At 42.6% G+C, this 18601-nt stretch overlaps 2 protein-coding genes across 2 annotated transcripts in view; one reads left to right on the top strand and one right to left on the bottom strand.

Annotated features, from left to right (window-relative positions):
• Positions 1-13075, bottom strand: part of suco (SUN domain containing ossification factor) — a 41077-nt gene extending 28002 nt beyond the window's left edge. The window contains 1 exon segment of the mRNA XM_069150581.1: positions 12800-13075. Coding sequence (XP_069006682.1) covers positions 12800-12852 — 53 coding nt within the window. The 5' untranslated portion in view covers positions 12853-13075.
• Positions 13076-13270: 195 nt separating this feature from the next.
• tmed5 (transmembrane p24 trafficking protein 5) lies at positions 13271-18060 on the top strand. The gene is made up of 4 exons (XM_069150580.1): positions 13271-14486; positions 15017-15114; positions 15199-15379; positions 15964-18060. The coding sequence occupies exons 1-4, from the start codon at positions 14298-14300 to the stop codon at positions 16180-16182; spliced, it is 687 nt and encodes a 228-aa protein (XP_069006681.1). The 5' UTR covers positions 13271-14297; the 3' UTR covers positions 16183-18060.
• The last annotated feature ends 541 nt before the right edge of the window (positions 18061-18601 follow it).

The raw sequence follows: 18601 nt of genomic DNA, 5'->3' as shown, positions 1-18601 counted from the left end.
ACAATCTCATCTCCAAATGTATGTTCACAGTTACTGTTATTAACATACAATAATCAAAAGTGTCTTCAATCATTGAATTATTGATCCATTTCTGAAGCTTGGCTTTTTTTGTCTTCTTCCAAACGTGCCTTTAATCACTCAGATAAGAGAGCACTTGTGTAAATAGATATTGGCGACAAACAGATCACATACCACAGCGCAGGTCTAGTTGAACACGTCACTAAGTAAACTGTGCTGTATAAACTTCCTGATGACAGACGCAAAATGATGGATTTCTGCAGTGTGACTCATTGAGCTAATATTTAACTGTAATTTGCCAAGTCACAAAGCTCTACACACATGATAGATTATAAAATACAAAGATTAAAATACGTGGAGCAATTCAAGACCGCAAATGCCCTGTTCTCACTGAGCAACATGTAAGATCGGGACAAAATGTGAGACAACATGAGGCTCTGTTTGGGCCTCTTCAGCATTATCTCCAGGAATGAATGGAAAGACCCGAGTGTTGACATTCCTTTCAGAAGGTAGATAAAGGAGAGCTGATGAAAGAAGGGGGCAAAAAAAAAAAAAAAATGTAAGGAGTCGAGCTAAGGAGATCTGCTTTGGGGGGTGAACAGTGACCGACTGTTTAATTAAAATAATGATGCAACTGCAGGAGCGAAGAGTGCACGACTCAAAAATGGAGAGAATTACAGAAAGCACAGGAAAAAAAAGTTTTTTAAGTGTGCCATGCACGTTACATACCAGTGATGGGTTAAAGCTAACGAAGGAGGAGCCTGAGGCAAGACTAATGACTCAGCAGTCTGAAAATATCTTCTTCCTCATTCTGCCTCTATCCCTGCTTCCTGTCCCACTTCAGAGGCACCTGGGGATTTGCAAGAAGTCTTTCTGTCTTTTGCATTTCCCTCTAAAAGCTACAAATGGCTCAGTTATTTAGTCCTACGCCTATAAGTGTTATCACCGTTGGACAGATGCCCATAAACACACGGGCTGCATGTCCTATTACACTGTCTGTGTCTAATACCCAGTCTGTGCTGGTTCCGAGCAACCAAATCCCCTGATATTTCCTGTTGGCTTTAGGACCATTCAGAATCAAAGGACGCGATACAGCGCTACCAAATAAACACCACTGAACTATACTAACGTCCTTAGTTAACACAGAGGAGACAGGACCCCAGAGCCAACAGGTTGAGGACTGATTAATCTGCCAACAGCGAGCCAAACAATGCTTGGACATCCTGACTCAAACCACATCAAAAACTACAAGAGAGTTGTCATCGTGCCGTCTCACGCAAACTCATCATGCTGTGATCCAGCATGACACTGCAGCACATGCAGTGTATAACATGAGCCACAGCAGATAAGTTGCTGCCTTTCCCTCCTTTGCTCTAAATCTCAGAACAGCTTGTTACTCTTCATTACAGTGTGTACACACACACACACACACACACACACACACACACACACACACACACACACACAGACACACACCACTGAGAGGACACAAATAAATTAAAAAAGAGTCGGAGAGTATTTCACATATTATTAAGTTGCTGTGTGGCGTTATGGTGTTGATGATGAATTTACCATTTACCAGCAGAGTGAATACTACATCTGTCTGTCCTCTGTCCTGAGGGAGAGGAGAGTCTTGTGATGTTTGTCACTAACGTTCAGATTATTCTTGAGGTGCTGGCAGGAGAGTGAATGGTGCCACTGATGCATTGAATTAGCTCAACTTTTAAACTGGGCTCACCTAAACTAACCCTGATCATGTGCTTTGAGAGACCAAACGACAGAGCCAATAAAAAGGACAAAATAATGCAGCAGTTTACTCACAGAAGGATTTAGTTCCCTCTCTGAGAATAAGTCACACATTTACTATTTGAATTACATTCACATAGCTGAGAGAAAGGAAAAAACAGAGGGGGGAGATGAAGAGGAAAAAGAGCTGAGGAGAAAATCCAGGATCCACGTGGTCAGAGGTGGATTGTGGCGCAGGGAGATGTGCCAGGACTCGCCGGGGAAAAAGTAGGCCAGCGCATCTGCCCAGCAGACAAAAACATGCCGTCAGTGTTTGGAGAAAAAGGGGAGGGCAGAGCCTGAAAGCCCAGCCTTCAGAGGACTGACCGTGGGTGTGTCTACACTTGCGTGTGCGCTCTAGTTTTTCTCTACATCGAAGCATGAAATAATGTAGAGCAGCAGTTTGTTCTAAAGCCTGCTGATCCTCCATAATCCTCTCCGCTGGTGCATCCTCATGGCAGCCACGATGGGGTGGCTGAACTGGTAAATACCCCGCCAGCTTACACAGACACGGTCCTGAACCCGACCCGATCTGCAACCGTACCACTGGGACAAAGAAAAATCAAATAACCTGACCCGTGTTAGCCTCTCCTCGCTGGTTAGCACTTTTATTTGGCCTTAAAGCATTGCATGGACTTGCACCAGGTGACGCTGCTGAACTCCTCCTCTCCTCCCTAATTTGTTGGTTTGTTAGTCAACATCAGAACTTCCCCGTACTGATAATCTTAAAAACCCATCTAAAGAATCATCTGTTCTTTAGCCTTTAATAGCCTTCAAAGGACATGATTGATCACATTTTGTCTTATTTGCTTTTTTGCTCACATCTACTTGATCCTTAATCAAAACTATATAATAATTTCAGCTCTCTGTAAAACACTTATGCATTTGCTGCTTAAATGTGCTCTATAAATACATTTTACTTTGACACTACCTGGGACACATTTGACAAGCAAATGTGGTCAGTCACTCGTGACGGGTAAAGATCGTTTACTCAATCCGCTTTCACCACAGTTCAGATATGCAAATCCAGTTTGAGGCATGAGATTTTCTGTGGAACAGCAAAGGCTCTGACTTCTGTCAGGGATTGAAATGGATAAAATCTACATCCAAAGATCGTCAAATTCAAAACACAGATTCAGGAATGAGATGTCAGATGTTCTGCCGACTGGTGCAAATTTGCAAGAAGCTTTGTTGTTAAAGACCCACTACCAGAAACTTCACCGGCAGACAAACAGCGGTGTCGAAGAGAGGATTTGAAGAAATGGATGTTCATGTTTTCTACCATACTGCAGCAGACACATTAACCCCCAGGCATTAGCATTGCTGCTCCACTTCCTCCTCTTGCTCTGGATGGACTGACCCACTGCGCTGCAAGTGGTGAAGACTGTGGTCTGAGTACAGGGCTCATTTCCTTAAGTGCCTCGATGCTGTATTGGATTCATCTCCTATGAAGAATCATGACCCAGGCCTGTTTTTGCCATGATAATGGAAAATCAAATAAAGGCCTTCAGATTAGCTTCATATGAACATGCGTTTTAAATGTACTCGATAGGAAATTTTATGATTTGAATACTTTGTCTTTCTTTGGGAAGAAACCAGTGGATCCAGATTTGTCATGATCAGATTAGTTTTTTAAAAAGTGCTATGAAATACCAAGATTATTTGGTGTTTGAATAGATGCATCAAACTAAATGTGTATTTTTCAAAATAAAATACACAGATACCGAAGCACTTTTGATTGTGTATATATAATTGTATGATATTATATCAGCTTAAAATAATGACGTTTTGTTGAAACAACGGAAAGGCTTTGACCCAAAACAATTACATTAAAGTTCTGCTTTAAGAACTTGATCGTAGCTTTCTGATTACTCTTGTTAAAATGCTATGATAGTACACGCACTTATTTTTGACACAATACCACCAGTACATCCGGTTTCTTCTTCATACCAGGTGGCTACAATTTAATAAAACTCTTGAGTACACTTTATGTACTTAAAGACCACATATTCATGTAATCCACACCACTTCAGCTATTTGTGAAGTTTGTTTGACTTCCTGATCCGTGAGAATTTCTCACCAGCTCTCTGACGCATTTACAGCCAGCAAAATTTACACAGGAGCTTTTCTCTAGGATGTGGTGTGCATGAACAGACACACCTTTATTTGGGATAAAGTACCAAGTAGGCCCAGTCAGCAGGTGAAAGACGGACTGATGCTGCTCCTGTGGGGTTAAGTTCACCCAACATGTCCGCAGCCAACGGATGGAAAGGGGAGTTTCAAGAACCAAAGCTGAATAGCAGTCTCGGGGGGGGAGGGGGGGGCGCCTTATTATGTTAAGCTGAAATAAAGAGCTACAGTCACAGCATGTGTGGTGAAGCCTCGCAGTGGTCCCGGGCAGACGGGGATCAAAGGGGTTGGGAATACGACATCAGGAACATCGGCGCGGGACAATGGGCCTGAAGGACGCAGTCATGTGATATAATGTAATTTGATAGGAAAAGCCACATTGCCAGTGAGTGGTGAGCATGGGCGGGTGTGGATACAACAATGCATGTGCATTCTTCTTCAGTATGTATGCATCAGTCGGCACAGTGGGAGAGCAAAAGCTCATCAAACACTCACCTCGGTACATAGTGTACCAAAGTGCTACAGCGTGGTGAAACGTTTACATCCCCCCCCCCCCCCCCCCCCCCCCACACACACACACACCGATGTCAACAGCAACAAGAAAGGACACACCATGCTTTTTAAAATTAAAACACTGGAAACCGACATGAATACGGTAATATTTCTCAGTACGATACAAAAGCTCCTTCATATTGAACAATGTATACTGCCCATTTGGTTCGGATTATTTCAGCCTGCAATATAAGCATCTTGCATTTAGAAGGCAGCTTAAGGAAAGTAGATTTAATGGCACTGGAAGGTCTGCACGCCCACGCTTCAGTATAACATGCCCTGATGAGCTTTAGTACATAATGTTCCTTAGCCACCCTGTGTGTCAGCTGTGGACAGGGCCTCTTTCTGTTAATCACCCCCACATAGACCGGTAGGAAAGGTTTACATACGCAGAGCTATACGCTGTCTTCATTCTAAGACTGTATCATACCAACAAAGAAAAAGAGAGAAATGCCCCCCCCCCCCCCCCCCCCCCCCCCCACACACACACACACACACACACACTTCACTCGTGGAAGCAAATCGGTAGCTGCAAAAGGTAAACAGTAAAGAGCAGTGTGTGAGAGAGAGAGGGGCCAGGGGGGGGGGAGAGAGAGAGAGAGAGAGAGAGAGAGGAGAGAGAGAGAGAGAGAGAGAGAGAGAGAGAGAGAGAGAGAAGAAACCACAGCATTTTCAGGAAGAGGAAAAAATAGTCCCATTATGTCAGAGTGCAGGAAAAAGCAGAGCAAATGTAATCCAAAACTTGGAGTGTTTTCAGTATTGAGCGAAAATGAATGTCTTTAGATGCATTAAAACTGAAGATGCTACAATTTCATGCATTCATTATTTTAGAGTCGTGATATACGAATAAAAAAACTGGTAAACAACTTGTAGTGTTAATTACTCAAGAAGTACGTTTACTGTGCTCAAGCTGAACGCTCAGTTGTTAAATAGTCTCTTCTCCTTGCCATACCTGCTTCTCAAACAGCCAAACAGTCACTTTAGTTTTCTGACGCAGGTCTCCACCCTTAAAACCTAACAATCTCCACCATCATAAGATGATTCACTAACGCTGTAAACGGTAGTATTTTCTTTCCAGCTACTGACAGCCTCAAGCTACTGGCCTGCATTCAACTCTACCTGCAGAACTACCTATTCCCAGAAAAATATTACATGAGCAACAGGATTCTGTGAAGAAGTTCCTGCTACCAGAAAAAAAGAGAAAGAAGTATCATTAGCCAAGAGAAATTTACTACGCACGAGATTTAGCTTTGGACAGCATGCTTTAAATGAGATTACTGAATCCTTTAAGAGCAAAGCAAGTAAGAGATGAGCACAAAAGTGAAACCGAGGCGGCTCAATCCTTTTTGCATCTTTTTTAAATTTGTCTTTAAGGGAGCCTTTATCTGAGGCAGCTAGTAGAGAGATAAAGATAGACCACGTGCCTCTGCTTTGTACTACTCAAGTCATAATGATCTTCATTTACTTTACTCAAGATACTGTTCTATCAAACCTGAGATCTGTTTTGTTGGTCTGTTATCCAGCCATTACTTCAACACTTCCGAAAGAGAGTGCAGCTATTTTCAAGTGAACAAATAAAGAGTAGACTGATGAAGTAGGAGTTTCATCGACCAATCACTTCTTTTAACAAGAGCTGTGAGAGGAGCAAACTCACTGCAGCCTTACTGGCTATGTCGTATAAACGGCCATGTGACTGCACTATGAACACTACACAAACCACACTCGCTACAACCCATCTTCATTATCTACAGAAATTCTGTTGCAATTAGAAATTGAGGTTGTTTTGACGACGACGCTCTGCCTCCTGAGCGCCCCCCTTCAATACACAGTTCATCTAACATCTACAGCAGGTGTTGGCTCACTTTGACTACCAAAAAGGTGCCCGTGTGAAAGCATTAAGATACAGAGGGCTGTGTGCAGCGGGCACACAGGAAGGCCAGCGGGCCAAAGAGCTCTGTGCTCTCTTCAGTCTCCATGGCCAGTGGGCAGGAACAATGGTGTGTGCCCGAGAGCCAGTCCAGCTCCGTCTCCTCGCATAAAACTAGAGCTGCCAACCCACAGTGCTAAACCCTGGCCTGCTACAAAAACAACAGTAAGATGGACTCTCAGTTACTGAGCCTCTAGTTTCAGCCAACAGTTGAGGAAAATTAAAGCAGTGTGAAAACACACATTTTTAAGAGTTGTACAAAGAACAATACACACGCTGGCAGCCGATTAGATCCAGTCTCTCAGCCGTAACTATCATTTACAACACAACTGTACATTTCACAACCTGCTAATCATTGAAAAATATATGTGATTTAGGTATGTGATCATTTTGTTATATTTCCGTTGATCAACAGATTGATAGCTTCCACAATGTGAAACCTAATGACAGTTGTTTTTATTTCCAGAGTGATCAACTTACATTTAAAATAATTAACAAGCCAGAGACAAGCAAATGTTTGGCATTTTTGTTTTGATATTTGAGTTAAACGATAAATTCTCTGTTGATCAAATATTATTTATTTTTTTTAATCTTTTTGGCTCTGAACTGTTTCTCAAATTTAACTTTGAAAGGAGAAGCAGGAGACACATTAAGCGGAAAGCTTTGTGTAACTTCGAGGAAAGACAACGTGGCCAAGAACACGAGGCCTGGCTCTGGTTCGCCTGTTTGTTTGTTTTTATCTCAGAGATATACCCGGCTTTAGAAACATACAGTACTCTATTCTATACACGTTAATCATTGCTGTAAGTTCCTATGTTTAACAAAACAGGATCTTAGGTACCCTCCAGGTGAGTGTTGAGGTATGCTGTGAAAAAATTTCCCCTCGGGGATGAATAAAGTAACTACCTTACCTTACCTTACCTTCTTGGGTCAGAAAGTCAAGAAAGAACAATATGGTTGGCTTGTTTGCAAGCTTGTTTGCCAACCATAAAACCACTTAAACTACAATATGGGCGCACTTCAACCTCTTCACTGTATATGTGTGTGTGTGTGTGTGTGTGTGTGTGTGTGTGTGTGTGTGTGTGTGTGTGTGTGTGTGTGTGTGTGTGTGTGTGTGTGTGTTTTCTTTCCTAAATACTGAGATCATTTTATATTACAGGATAAAACGATTAACTGTGTATATTTATGCACTTTGAAGAACACAGTTTATATCTCTATAGAAATGAATTACTGATGCCTGAACCTCTTTGATACTAATTTATGGATTATTCACTCACAAACTGCACTGTAACACAGTGAAGGTTTGTGCATGTGGACAGACTAACAGATAAGACTAACAAACATGATCTCATGACAGTGTTAAAGTCTGACCAAATGTTGCGTACTACCAAGTCAATGTTTTTTCTTCCAACGTACAAAGATTTTATCGCAGCGAAACTAAATAGAGCTGTGCACTACACCTGCAACAATTAGTCAATCAATCAATTAGTTTATAGACAGAAAAATGATCACCAACTATTTTACTAATCAATTAGATAATTAAATAATTAATTTAATGATTAAATAAGTCATTTTTGATGGAAAAACTGCTAAAGATCTGTTATTCCAGCTTCTTGAATGTGTATCCTCTCTGGTTCCTTTAATCCTCCTTGATAACAAACTAAATATGTTTTGGTTGCTGACTGTAAACAAAACTAGATATTTTATAATGTACCTTCAGCTTTGGGAAACAATGGTTGACATCTTTCACTATTTTCTGACATTTTAAAAACTAATGAACTAATTGACTAATCAATAAAATAAAATAATATAGCATAATATAAAACCCAAAATAAAAGTAGTCATTAGTTGCAGCCCTACTCCACACATACAGCGAAGAGTGCATCCATGACTCAACATGAAGTCAGCGTGTGGCAATGTCCTGCTGATATAACTGAAATGTGTTAGACACGAGGTGAATACATTTCCTACGCCGTTCAGTCGGAGACGGACGCATCCACGAGACAAAGGTGTTCATGAGGATAACACCAGAATAACAACAACAAAGCCGTAATCGAATGAAGGCGGACTAAAGAGGAGAGACACAAAATAAGCACGTGTACGGACACGCATGCAGTAACTCACAGCCGCCGCATGTTATTACAGGAGTGTAAAAGTTACAACAAGCCGGCTGGACAAAATGTATAGCGGGGAGGTGTTGAGCTTCCGGAAAAAGCTCAAGTAAGCAATGCTGTCTTCTCCCTAGTCGCGTTTTGTAACCTTTCAATTTGCCTCCCGTCCGGCCTCCCCTCTCATAGCTGACATTGCCAAAACACACAGACAGAGGCCTCTCTGGGTCTCTGTCGTTGACTCTCCAGTACAGTTGCTGTGAGTGTCTGCTGGTGGGAGATGCAAGCACCAACTATTCGTGACAACGGTCTCCCCAACCACATGAGCACAAGGGCATCGAAAGGAGGATCTGCTTATGCAACAACTTCCCCCAAAAGGGGAACTTTTACGATGTGGGCAGAACGCATAGTTCTTTTAATAAGAGGGTCCTTCAGCTACATCCTGGCTTCAGTCTTTGTAAAGCGCTCACATTGCTTCCAGCAAACTATAAAGAACAGTATTCAGACATTGGAGCACACCGTGAAGAAATATTTTAAAGCCTTTGTCTACTATAAACACTTTCAAATGTGTGTGTGTGTGTGTGTGTGTGTGTGTGTGTGTGTGTGTGTGTGTGTGTGTGTGTGTGTGTGTGTGTGTAGTGAAGGGGAATGTACCTGATGTTTTATTTACCTCCATTAGCCTGCTAACTCATTGGGAGCTTTCTTTTTTTCTTGGGAAAACATTTGTGCTGCCAAACAGAGCCTCACACACCCGAAGCTGCTCGAGAACTGAGGCTGTGAGTTGCGTTTCTGCGAACACAGTGCAAGCGAAATCCCATATAGTTCACCTCATCCTATAGACGGTTGGGCAAGCAAAGCCCTGGTGTCCTTTTGCCGGGCTGCTGTCAAAACATACAGCACGAGCATCAAAATGCCTCTTTTGCTGTCATAAGCGGGAAGAAACGGCACACCACAATACCCTGACGTCATTTCAACTGCATTCAGAATTACATAAAAGACTAAAGAACAGCCCAATCAACAAATTAAACATGAATCAGGTGAGCCAACTAGAGCTGAAGCTCAACAGCATTGGGCAGACAACTAGTTTTGTTATGCTATGGATGATTATAAAGTATCTGTAGGCTAATGAAATATAATTTAAAATCCCCAACAGGTCATTTGAGTTATCTCATGAGCACTAATCATGTTACGTAATAACAATAATCTTCAAAAAAGGCTGCGAAACTAATAAGCCTATGATACAGGGACACAATGAGACGATGACAAGACATCACGGATGGAACAAACAAACTCTGTTTTAGGTGGTTTCACGTAATAAACAATTTACATAAAGATGCCACTTGTCTGAGAAACAAGTTCAAACAGCAGTAAGTGCAAACAACATCACACTCTGCCAACATCTCTGCAGTCACGTTAACATCTAAATGGGGAGCAGCTATATGTCTGTGGTAAAGCTATCATTACCGACAATCGGCCTGGCTGGAAATGTGCACCCTCATGCAAACATTCTCAACGGCACATGGAGCCTACACACTTTCTCCAGGGATGCTGATGTCAACAGCCTGAGCGAGCACACCGTCACACAGTAAGATCCCTGTTGCTGACTACGTGAGTGAACACACACACACACACACACACACACACACACACACACACACACACACACACACACACACACACACACACACACACACACACACACACCACTTTCTGCTGGGCCTCTCTGAGCACTGGAGCAACACAGAGCTCCAGCAGCTTCAAATTAAAACACAAAGGATGGGAATTCACATAAAAACATGGAATCTGAACACATCAACATTACTCCTGGCAGATACTCCAGCTGTTTCAAAAAAAAAACAAAAAAAAAAACTACATGACCCCTCGTAGTCATCTACCACCAGCCTCCTACCACAGAGCCCCTTTTCAGTGCCTAAAAACACTGCTGCCTTGGAAACCTTTGGATTACTGCGAGGTCTGCATTCCCCCATTTCTCTGCTCCTACTGGGAGGCGTGAGAGTTGGCACCGAAGAGTGAGGAGCCAACAGCGGCACGCTAAAAAGGGTTTGCATTAGTAATGAGGCCTGTGTGTGTACTAGCACGGTCATTATTCAGTTTGTGGGAAAGTGAAAACCAAAGTTTTAGACACGCAAACACCCGATTTGCACGGCTGTAATCAAATCAATTCTTATCAGGGATTGAAAGCTGCCTCGCTCGTGGGTTTAATTTATAATTCAATATTTCTGGAGACACTTTTTTATTTATTAAAACGACTAACTAGGAATATGTTGACCCCTCAGTCTGTATCCCTTTTTCACTGGTCTTCGGGAGGCAGAGGACACCACCCTGTTCTGCTCCCTGCTGTTTTCACGTTCTCCAACTCTCTTTTTTTCCTGCTATAAAGAAGAAAAAGTTTGCTAAATCTTATCTGTGCAATAACTCACCCCTTTTTAAAAAAAAAAAATAATCTAACCTTTGAGAATGAGTTCTTTAGAGAAAACAAAGGTACAAGGGTTACGATCTGTAACAGAGAGGTGGGTTTATCATAGTTAGTTTTAGTTTGTCATTCAAGAGCTGATGAAATAGTCAAAACATGATCAAATATTGTACTTAACTGCATCTCTTTTGCAAAGCATGGACACTATGAAGGTATTACACTAGACTATGTACTGGATATAAGTTGCACTTATTGATGAGGAAATTATATAACACTGATGCCTGGTATGATCAATAACACATGAGCACTAAAATCAGTCTCCAATGCTATGAGGGAACAAAAAGAAGCATGACTTGTTTTAGACTATAATGATCAGTAACCTCAGGTATGAAAGAAATGGATATAATCATTGGATCATGTTACCACTTGTGAATCACTACTGGCATTAAGTGATTATTTCCTGGAGACATTTTAATAAAACAAGTGACGACACATCTGAAATGATATAAAGCTATCGAGCAAGGCTAAGCTGTTGGGCTTTTACAAGCAGAAGTTGTAAATGTTACCTTCCACCAACTACAAATCTACCCCCAAAAAAGTGTTTTGTATTTATTTGTTTCAACCACTACAATGAGTAGAATTATTCAGTCTGCCAAAGAACAAACTAATCTAACCCTCAAGAAAAGCAACGGTAAGTGATTATCGCAACCAAATAACAACAGAGAAATCAACAGCAGCACTGGACAGTTAGCTGCTCCTCACTCAGCAAGCTGGATATAGGTGGCATGTTACCTGAACTCTTAATCCCATTCCTCAAACCCCGCGTATTGTCACCTGCTCCGTGCCACCGAGATTAAACGAATTCACCAGCTCAGTTAATCTACCAGATCTCTGTGCACACGTACTCTGGAGAAGGATTACAATCATCGCTTAAAGAGTGCGGCGTATACGTGACTGAACATATTACGTCTGTACTTTACACATCGCAAACCCTTAACTCATCAGTGCTTTTTTTTTTTTGCTGTTACACATGTAATGATGAGTCAGACTATAGCCATGATCACAATATGACGTTTTTAAATCACATACAACACAACAATAATGATATTATCGTAAACAATACAATATGGCACACCCCAAGCATTAACACAAGGTCAGTTTGTTTTGATGTTGACCATTTTGCATATGATAATATCATAGTGTGGATGTCACCCTGGGATTATACCACTTGCCCAGACTAACTGAGCAACGTCAGGACGTACATTTGGTCTTTACGAGATGATGTTGTGGTTTGGCATTGAAAAATATCCCAAAGTAAAATAATCTTGAGTGACAGGAATGCTGCATTATAAATCTTGTAGAAAAAGGACACGAGGTTTGCCACTTTCAGTATTCAAATGGTCAAACACGAGTGTTTACCAGCCAGCACACAGACATGTAAACCGGTCATCACAGCCACAACTTCTCTGGTTGAAGCTAGCTCGCTGTGCTGCTATTCAACAGCTGGCTTACCTGACCTACTAACCCAATAAAAGCCATTTCAATAACAAACTTCACCAGTTATGTCAAGTAGCAACAAAACCACACCGAGGCTCTGTCTTCTTCTAGAGTAAACACCGGAGGCTGGAGGGAGCTGATCATGTTAGCTCCAGTCTGTTAGCGGAGGGGGATTCTTGTGACAACATTGATGACTGACGGAAATTATGCGGCAAAAGACATCGAGCAAAACGAAGTGACCGACAGGGCAATTATCGGGGAAAACGCAGTTCACCTTGTTGTTGTGACTGATATATACTTGCGACATGTCGTTAATGATGTGAATGGAGACGGTCGGGCCAAGCTTACCAGCACAGGAGAGCTACGATGAGGCACACCAACAAAACGCGCAGCCTCTTCATTATCTTCCCGCGGGGACCAACATCCTCGCTCTTTGAGGGTTGTTTTTCTTTTTTTTCTGATCACTCGCGGCTACACAATACACCGAAGGCAAGCTTTGTATGTCGGCTGAGTGCCCGTGTTAATTAAAAATATAACAAACGACTGTTTTCTAAGGTTAAAACCTACACTTGCGGAGCGCTATTTCTCATTATGCGGACAGCTGTCCGCCTCCTTTTCAGCTTCTGTCGCCACTGCTGCTGACGAGGAGCAGGCTCCGGCTAAGTTCAACCCCCCTCCACGGTGGACCAATCAAATCAGTGCTGAGCATCTCGTCGACCAATCATCGGAGACGTAGCAACACCGTCTCGTCAGCAAACCCCGCCCACCGGACAGAAGTTGAGTTGGTCGCCGTGGAGCAGCGCGCGTCACCTGTTTCTAGATAAGTAAATTGCTAAAGCGCGCAATATTTTTAAGTTGTTGTACAGTCGCCTGATGTCAGAAGTTTCAGTATAATTGACCAGCGTTGATACCTCTTGTTTTTGTAATGGCACTTATGTTCACTTTGCATATCACGAGATGAGGTGTTGTGGTGAACGCTTGAATTTGAATACGAGTTTTTTTTTTTTCCTTCAGCATCGCAAAAACACACTTCAAAAACATTCAGTCATTATCAAAGTTAAAGGCTCGGTGCAAGCCCATATTATATTATTTGTGTTATTTTAGACTGGTAAGAGCTAAAAAAAAAAAAAAAAAATCGTTTAACATTTACAGATTGTCTTCATGCTTTAAATTTAAATTAGGCACGAGTGTTAGGTGTTGGTCAATTACACCTTTGTTATCAAAGGAGAACAAGACCTGGTCAAAGACTAATAGCTATATGACTGGACCAAGTATGAAATAATGGAGGACTTTTAATTCAAAAATATAAACCTTATGGAGCATTTGGCTGACCAATGGTGTAACTTCATCATTCACTAACTCGCTCCCTCAGTGACATACATGTGTTTCCAGGGCTGACCCCACCGGTACAGACGGACATATATTTTACCACCTGCTTCGGGTCCTTCCATTCAGCCCACGTTGAACTAAAGAACTACACATCCCAAAGTGCAATTCACTGGTCACTGAAAAAATGTGCCTGATATTTGTTCTATTCAGTATATACGGTTGATGAATATAATATAAAAACACACCTGGAACAGAATAACTTAAAATACCACAACAAATTATTCCGATATTGTTTTGCGTATTAAATTAAAAAATAAAAAATCGTTGTTTTTTTTTAAACCGGCGGGGTCCTGAACTGCTGACAGCCTCCAGAGTATTTCAACAGAAGTCAACTTTGGGTGAACGCAGCTGAAGTGCTCTGCCGCCTACTAACCTACACAGTAGTCCGGCGGCTGTAACACGGTTTTCTGTTGGTTTTTTTGTCTCTTTTGGACTTTTAGAACAGCGAGTTTAGACTATGGGGCTAGTCCGAGTATTTGCGTGTGTCCTGTCCGTGTTTGTTTCGCTCGTCGCGGACAGGTTTGTGGTGCTGGCTGCCTTCTCCCAGTCTGTGGACAACGACTTCACGTTCACTCTACCTGCGGGTCGAAAGGAGTGTTTCTACCAGACCATGAAGAAAGATGCCTCGCTGGAGATTGAATATCAGGTAATAAGCCGATCAATAACACTCAGGCTGGAGTCAGCGTTGACGGACAACATTACACGTGTCAAGTCTGTTGATGAGCTCTTTTATTATGATTACTGTCCACGTTCTTTGCATGTCATCTGGCTGTCTATAACATTCATTCAAATTAAATGCAAACCCACTCTGGTATACTCCTGTGTTTGAATTATCAAGTGCCAGAGGGCCAACAGGTTATGTGGGTCACGCCTCAATTTCCATATAGCTGGGAACCTGTTTTGTAGGTCAGTGTGCAGACGTCAGCATTTTTCCTGGTGAGGAAGTTGCCACTTTTTATGTATCTTGTGGTGTACACCGACGAAGGACAAAGTTACAGGCTTATTATACTCCCACTAGAGAAGGTGGGAAACCTCGAGAGGAAAAACATTACTCGCATTTAATGTGTCAAATAAATCGACACTCAAATTACATGCTGCACCATTTTCTGGATAAAACCAGCGCAGGCTTGCTGGACTGTAACGTTCACCTGTCACCGACTGTATTTCCATCCACAGGTATTAGACGGCGCAGGTCTCGATGTCGATTTCTCCATCTCCTCTCCTTCTGGCCAACTGCTGTTCAGTGACTACCGCAAGTCTGACGGCGTCCACACGTAAGCGTCTCCGATCATCTATGAACCGACCCTTCGTGACTCGGCTGCCTGTGCAAGCTCTTACCGCCCGTGCTTTCCTTCCAGCGTAGAAACTGAGGATGGCGACTACATGTTCTGCTTCGACAACACGTTCAGCGCCGTCTCAGAGAAGCTCATCTTCTTCGAGTTGATCCTGGACAACATGGATACAGATGAAGACCCGGACGACTGGAAGGAGTACGTCCATGGAACGGACATGCTGGACATGAAGCTGGAGGACATTATGGTGAGTTGGTGAAATTTGACATGCAGCACATCCCAGACCTCTTGTTTAAAACATTTGTGTGTGTGTGTGTGTGTGTGTGTGTGTATTGAGAGGTTCAAAACTGATTCTCACTTGGTGTTTTTAGACTTTGTCCCTCAGTTGTGTGACTTGTCACGGGGCCATCTCTGCTCATAGGATGACACAGTGGGTGCAAAGTGACCCAGCAGGGTGCCAACTAAATGGTATGCAATCCGCCAACAGGGAGAGTGTCACAATAATAGACAATGTCATGAACTCTCACCTATTGACCGGGGGCAGCCAATTGTCTCAGCTTGCACCACAATAGCCTACACCGCCCTCTCAATGCAAACAGCTTATATTTGTGTCAGAAGTCACACAGGCATCACTTGGTAAAAGGCAGGAAATGAGTCTTTCAGCTGTAGAGGAAGTTGCCTTTTCAAGGAGGAAGGAAAGCTTTTGATTGAGCTGCTTTGTTTACAAACTTAAAAGCAATCTGACTGAATTTGATTACCCTGCTTGTGCAGTTGTATAATGCCCACATATTAGCGAAGCTGTGTCTGACCTGCTCGTCTCCTCTCCTTCAGGACACCATCAACAGCGTGAAGTCTCGGCTGGGCAAAAGTGTGCAGATCCAGACGGTGCTGCGAGCGTTCGAGGCTCGCGACCGAAACCTCCAGGAGAGCAACTTTGACCGGGTGAACTTCTGGTCGGTGTTCAACCTCATCCTCATGATGTTGGTGTCGGCGGTGCAGGTCTACCTCGTCCGCTCGCTGTTTGAAGATAAAAGGAAAATTCGTACATAACACCACCCGAAGCGGAGGGAAAGAGAGACGGAGAGAAACTAACACATTTTCCACAAATACCTTTTGGGATTTGTTTCAGCTGATCTCCTGACATGAGACATCTGCATACGTTACAGATGCACACACGCGTACACAGACACTACTGGAGACGTTTATTAAGAACAAATTCACCGCAGTTGTTGCTCTGGTCTTCAGTCCACTGATGTGTGATGGACAGCGGGAGTCCCAGGTTTGGAGCTACATTGGTCTCTGTCTCTTTTCCGCAGAGGGGAAAAAAGTCTCTTTTGTCTGTCTTTAAAACTTGATTTATGGTCCTCCACAGCTGCTGTAGTTCTTTTACTCAAGGTAACATAACATTCACGTTTACGATGCGGCTATTTTTCTGACACAGCCTAAAGTTACCAGGCCAGTGACCACTTGCAAAGATTTCCTTTTGTTTCTCTTTGGACGTGTTTTTCTGAGTGTTGATCTCAACCAGATGAAGAAATGATGTGGTGTCTGGAGATCTTACTTCTGCCAAACAGGAGTGGGAGGTGTACCCAACCTGTCCGCATGTCTTCCCTATACATTAGTTTAAAAGCTGCGGTATGTAAGAAGCCTTAGTGATTTGGATTAAGCTGCCAGTCTGTGAGGCCTTTTAAATATTTCTCTCATTGCCACAGACATTTACATTGTCACGCTTTTCCTTCCATGCCAATACTGAAAAGTCAGGTGTTTAGGGTTAGGCTGTGCTGCTAATGCTGCTCTTTGGCACCCAAAGGAGCGTGAAGTGGAAGAAAAGGAAACAGGCCATCTACTGCCCTCCTCTCCTCTGCTGTGATTTGTGGACCTAAACGGCTGCCAGCTCGGCTGTGAAGCCTCCCAGCTGCTGGCGGGTGTCCGCTTACAGCCACCTACTGTGTGAAGATGTTGAGCCTGCCCGTCTCTCTGGTGACAGAAGTCTATTTCTATCTTACTGACATCTGGAAGGTCATCACCACTACGACATTGCACTGCTCAGTTTAATATGCACAAGCCATCCACTGCCTTAGCCGTACGTCAGCATTCTTTTGAATTCTAGTTTCTGTGTATTTTATCTGACAATCACACCTTTTTTTTTTTTTTTTAGCCAGTGTTACAAACTAACATCTGATCATTGCACTGCCTCTGACACCACAGAGCAACATTTTGTCTTCGTATTCTTTGGCCGTACTGTAACATTTTGGGCTCTGAAGTATTTTTTTTAGGGGGGGTACATGGGCCCAGCAGAAAGTCAGAACTCGTCTTCATATAGTGAAGGAGCGCATCGGTTGCTTTTATTAAGGTCCTGCTGTTATTTGTGGTTTTTATCGGTATTTACTCAGCTCCACTGTTGAAACCTGGCGGCTCACAACTCTGGCTGGCAGCTCCGTGTTGCCATCGTCGCCATGTGCTGTAAAGATGAAGATCACAGTGAGTTCATGCCTACAGAATTTACACAGCCTTTGGTTGGAAGTGCGTGAAACCAAACTTTGAGTCATCTAATTGTTTTTAAGTGATAAAGTTTTGCCCTACAGTATGTGCATATATCCCAGATTTTGTGGATGCCTGTATTAACACAGGATGTCTGGTTGTTGAAATTGAGATTTATAAGTCTTATAAGTGATGGATTAGTATTAAAACCATTTTCTGATCTGTTATAAAGTGCTTTCTAAATTCTACAAATACAAAAGACATTTTTAAAAGTATTTCTATGTTACCGAGAAGGAGATTATTCAAGTTTTCTGAGTCACTGTCTCTGAAAAAATATTTTCTACTAACCTGATGGAGCAGTTGGTGAAGGGGGACTGTTACATGCTATTTATTAATCTGATGTCCTGTAGTTGTAAATGTGTATAAATAAAACATTTCTGGCCTTTCTGTGTTCTGTTGCCTGCCTACTGAACAAACCTGCATCATTTTACTGCATATGGAGAAAGTGTTTGAACCAGAGGCCTGTAGAAAAGCTCGCGCTTCTACAACAATGCTGCAGCCCAGTCAATCACAGAGTTATTGGGCTCTTTGGTGTCTGGGGGTGCAGAGATCTGATGATGAGACAGTCCTTCAGTGCAGAATCACTTCTTACATGAAGCGGACGCGGGCCAGGAGAGCTGAAAGGAAGGTAACCAGTGCTGGGGCTGCTTTGTTTTGGTCTTCCTCAGTATTCCACTTTGATTTATGATACTTACCAGCTCATCAGACACTGTGTGATTGTTACGGTCCCTCTGGAAACACTGGTCAGGCACAATGTTCTCTGTAAAGTCAAATATAAGAGATATGTTCACAAACACCTAATCATAAAATAACAAAAAGACAAGTGTTATATGTGGATGAGTTAAAAGAAGCAGATGCGTTGTTAGAAATGTTTTATGATCGGTGAATATGTTCTCCCCCATTTATTCCCACCCCTGCTTGATGAAGC

This window comes from Embiotoca jacksoni, unplaced genomic scaffold (assembly GCF_022577435.1).
Source record: "Embiotoca jacksoni isolate LCO1_2020_lvr unplaced genomic scaffold, fEmbJac1.0.p SCAF_16, whole genome shotgun sequence".
NCBI classification, from domain to species: Eukaryota; Metazoa; Chordata; class Actinopteri; family Embiotocidae; genus Embiotoca; species Embiotoca jacksoni.
Note: the sequence above shows the minus strand (reverse complement) of the source record. Positions and strands in the feature narration are given on the sequence as shown.

Coding starts and splice junctions, on each gene's coding strand:
- tmed5 (XM_069150580.1), top strand. CDS start 14,298: ATGGGGCTAGTCCGAGTATTTGCGTGTGTCCTGTCCGTGTTTGTTTCG. Junction 15,115..15,198: donor AAGTCTGACGGCGTCCACAC/GTAAGCGTCTCC, acceptor CTTTCCTTCCAG/CGTAGAAACTGAGGATGGCG. Junction 15,380..15,963: donor TGAAGCTGGAGGACATTATG/GTGAGTTGGTGA, acceptor CCTCTCCTTCAG/GACACCATCAACAGCGTGAA.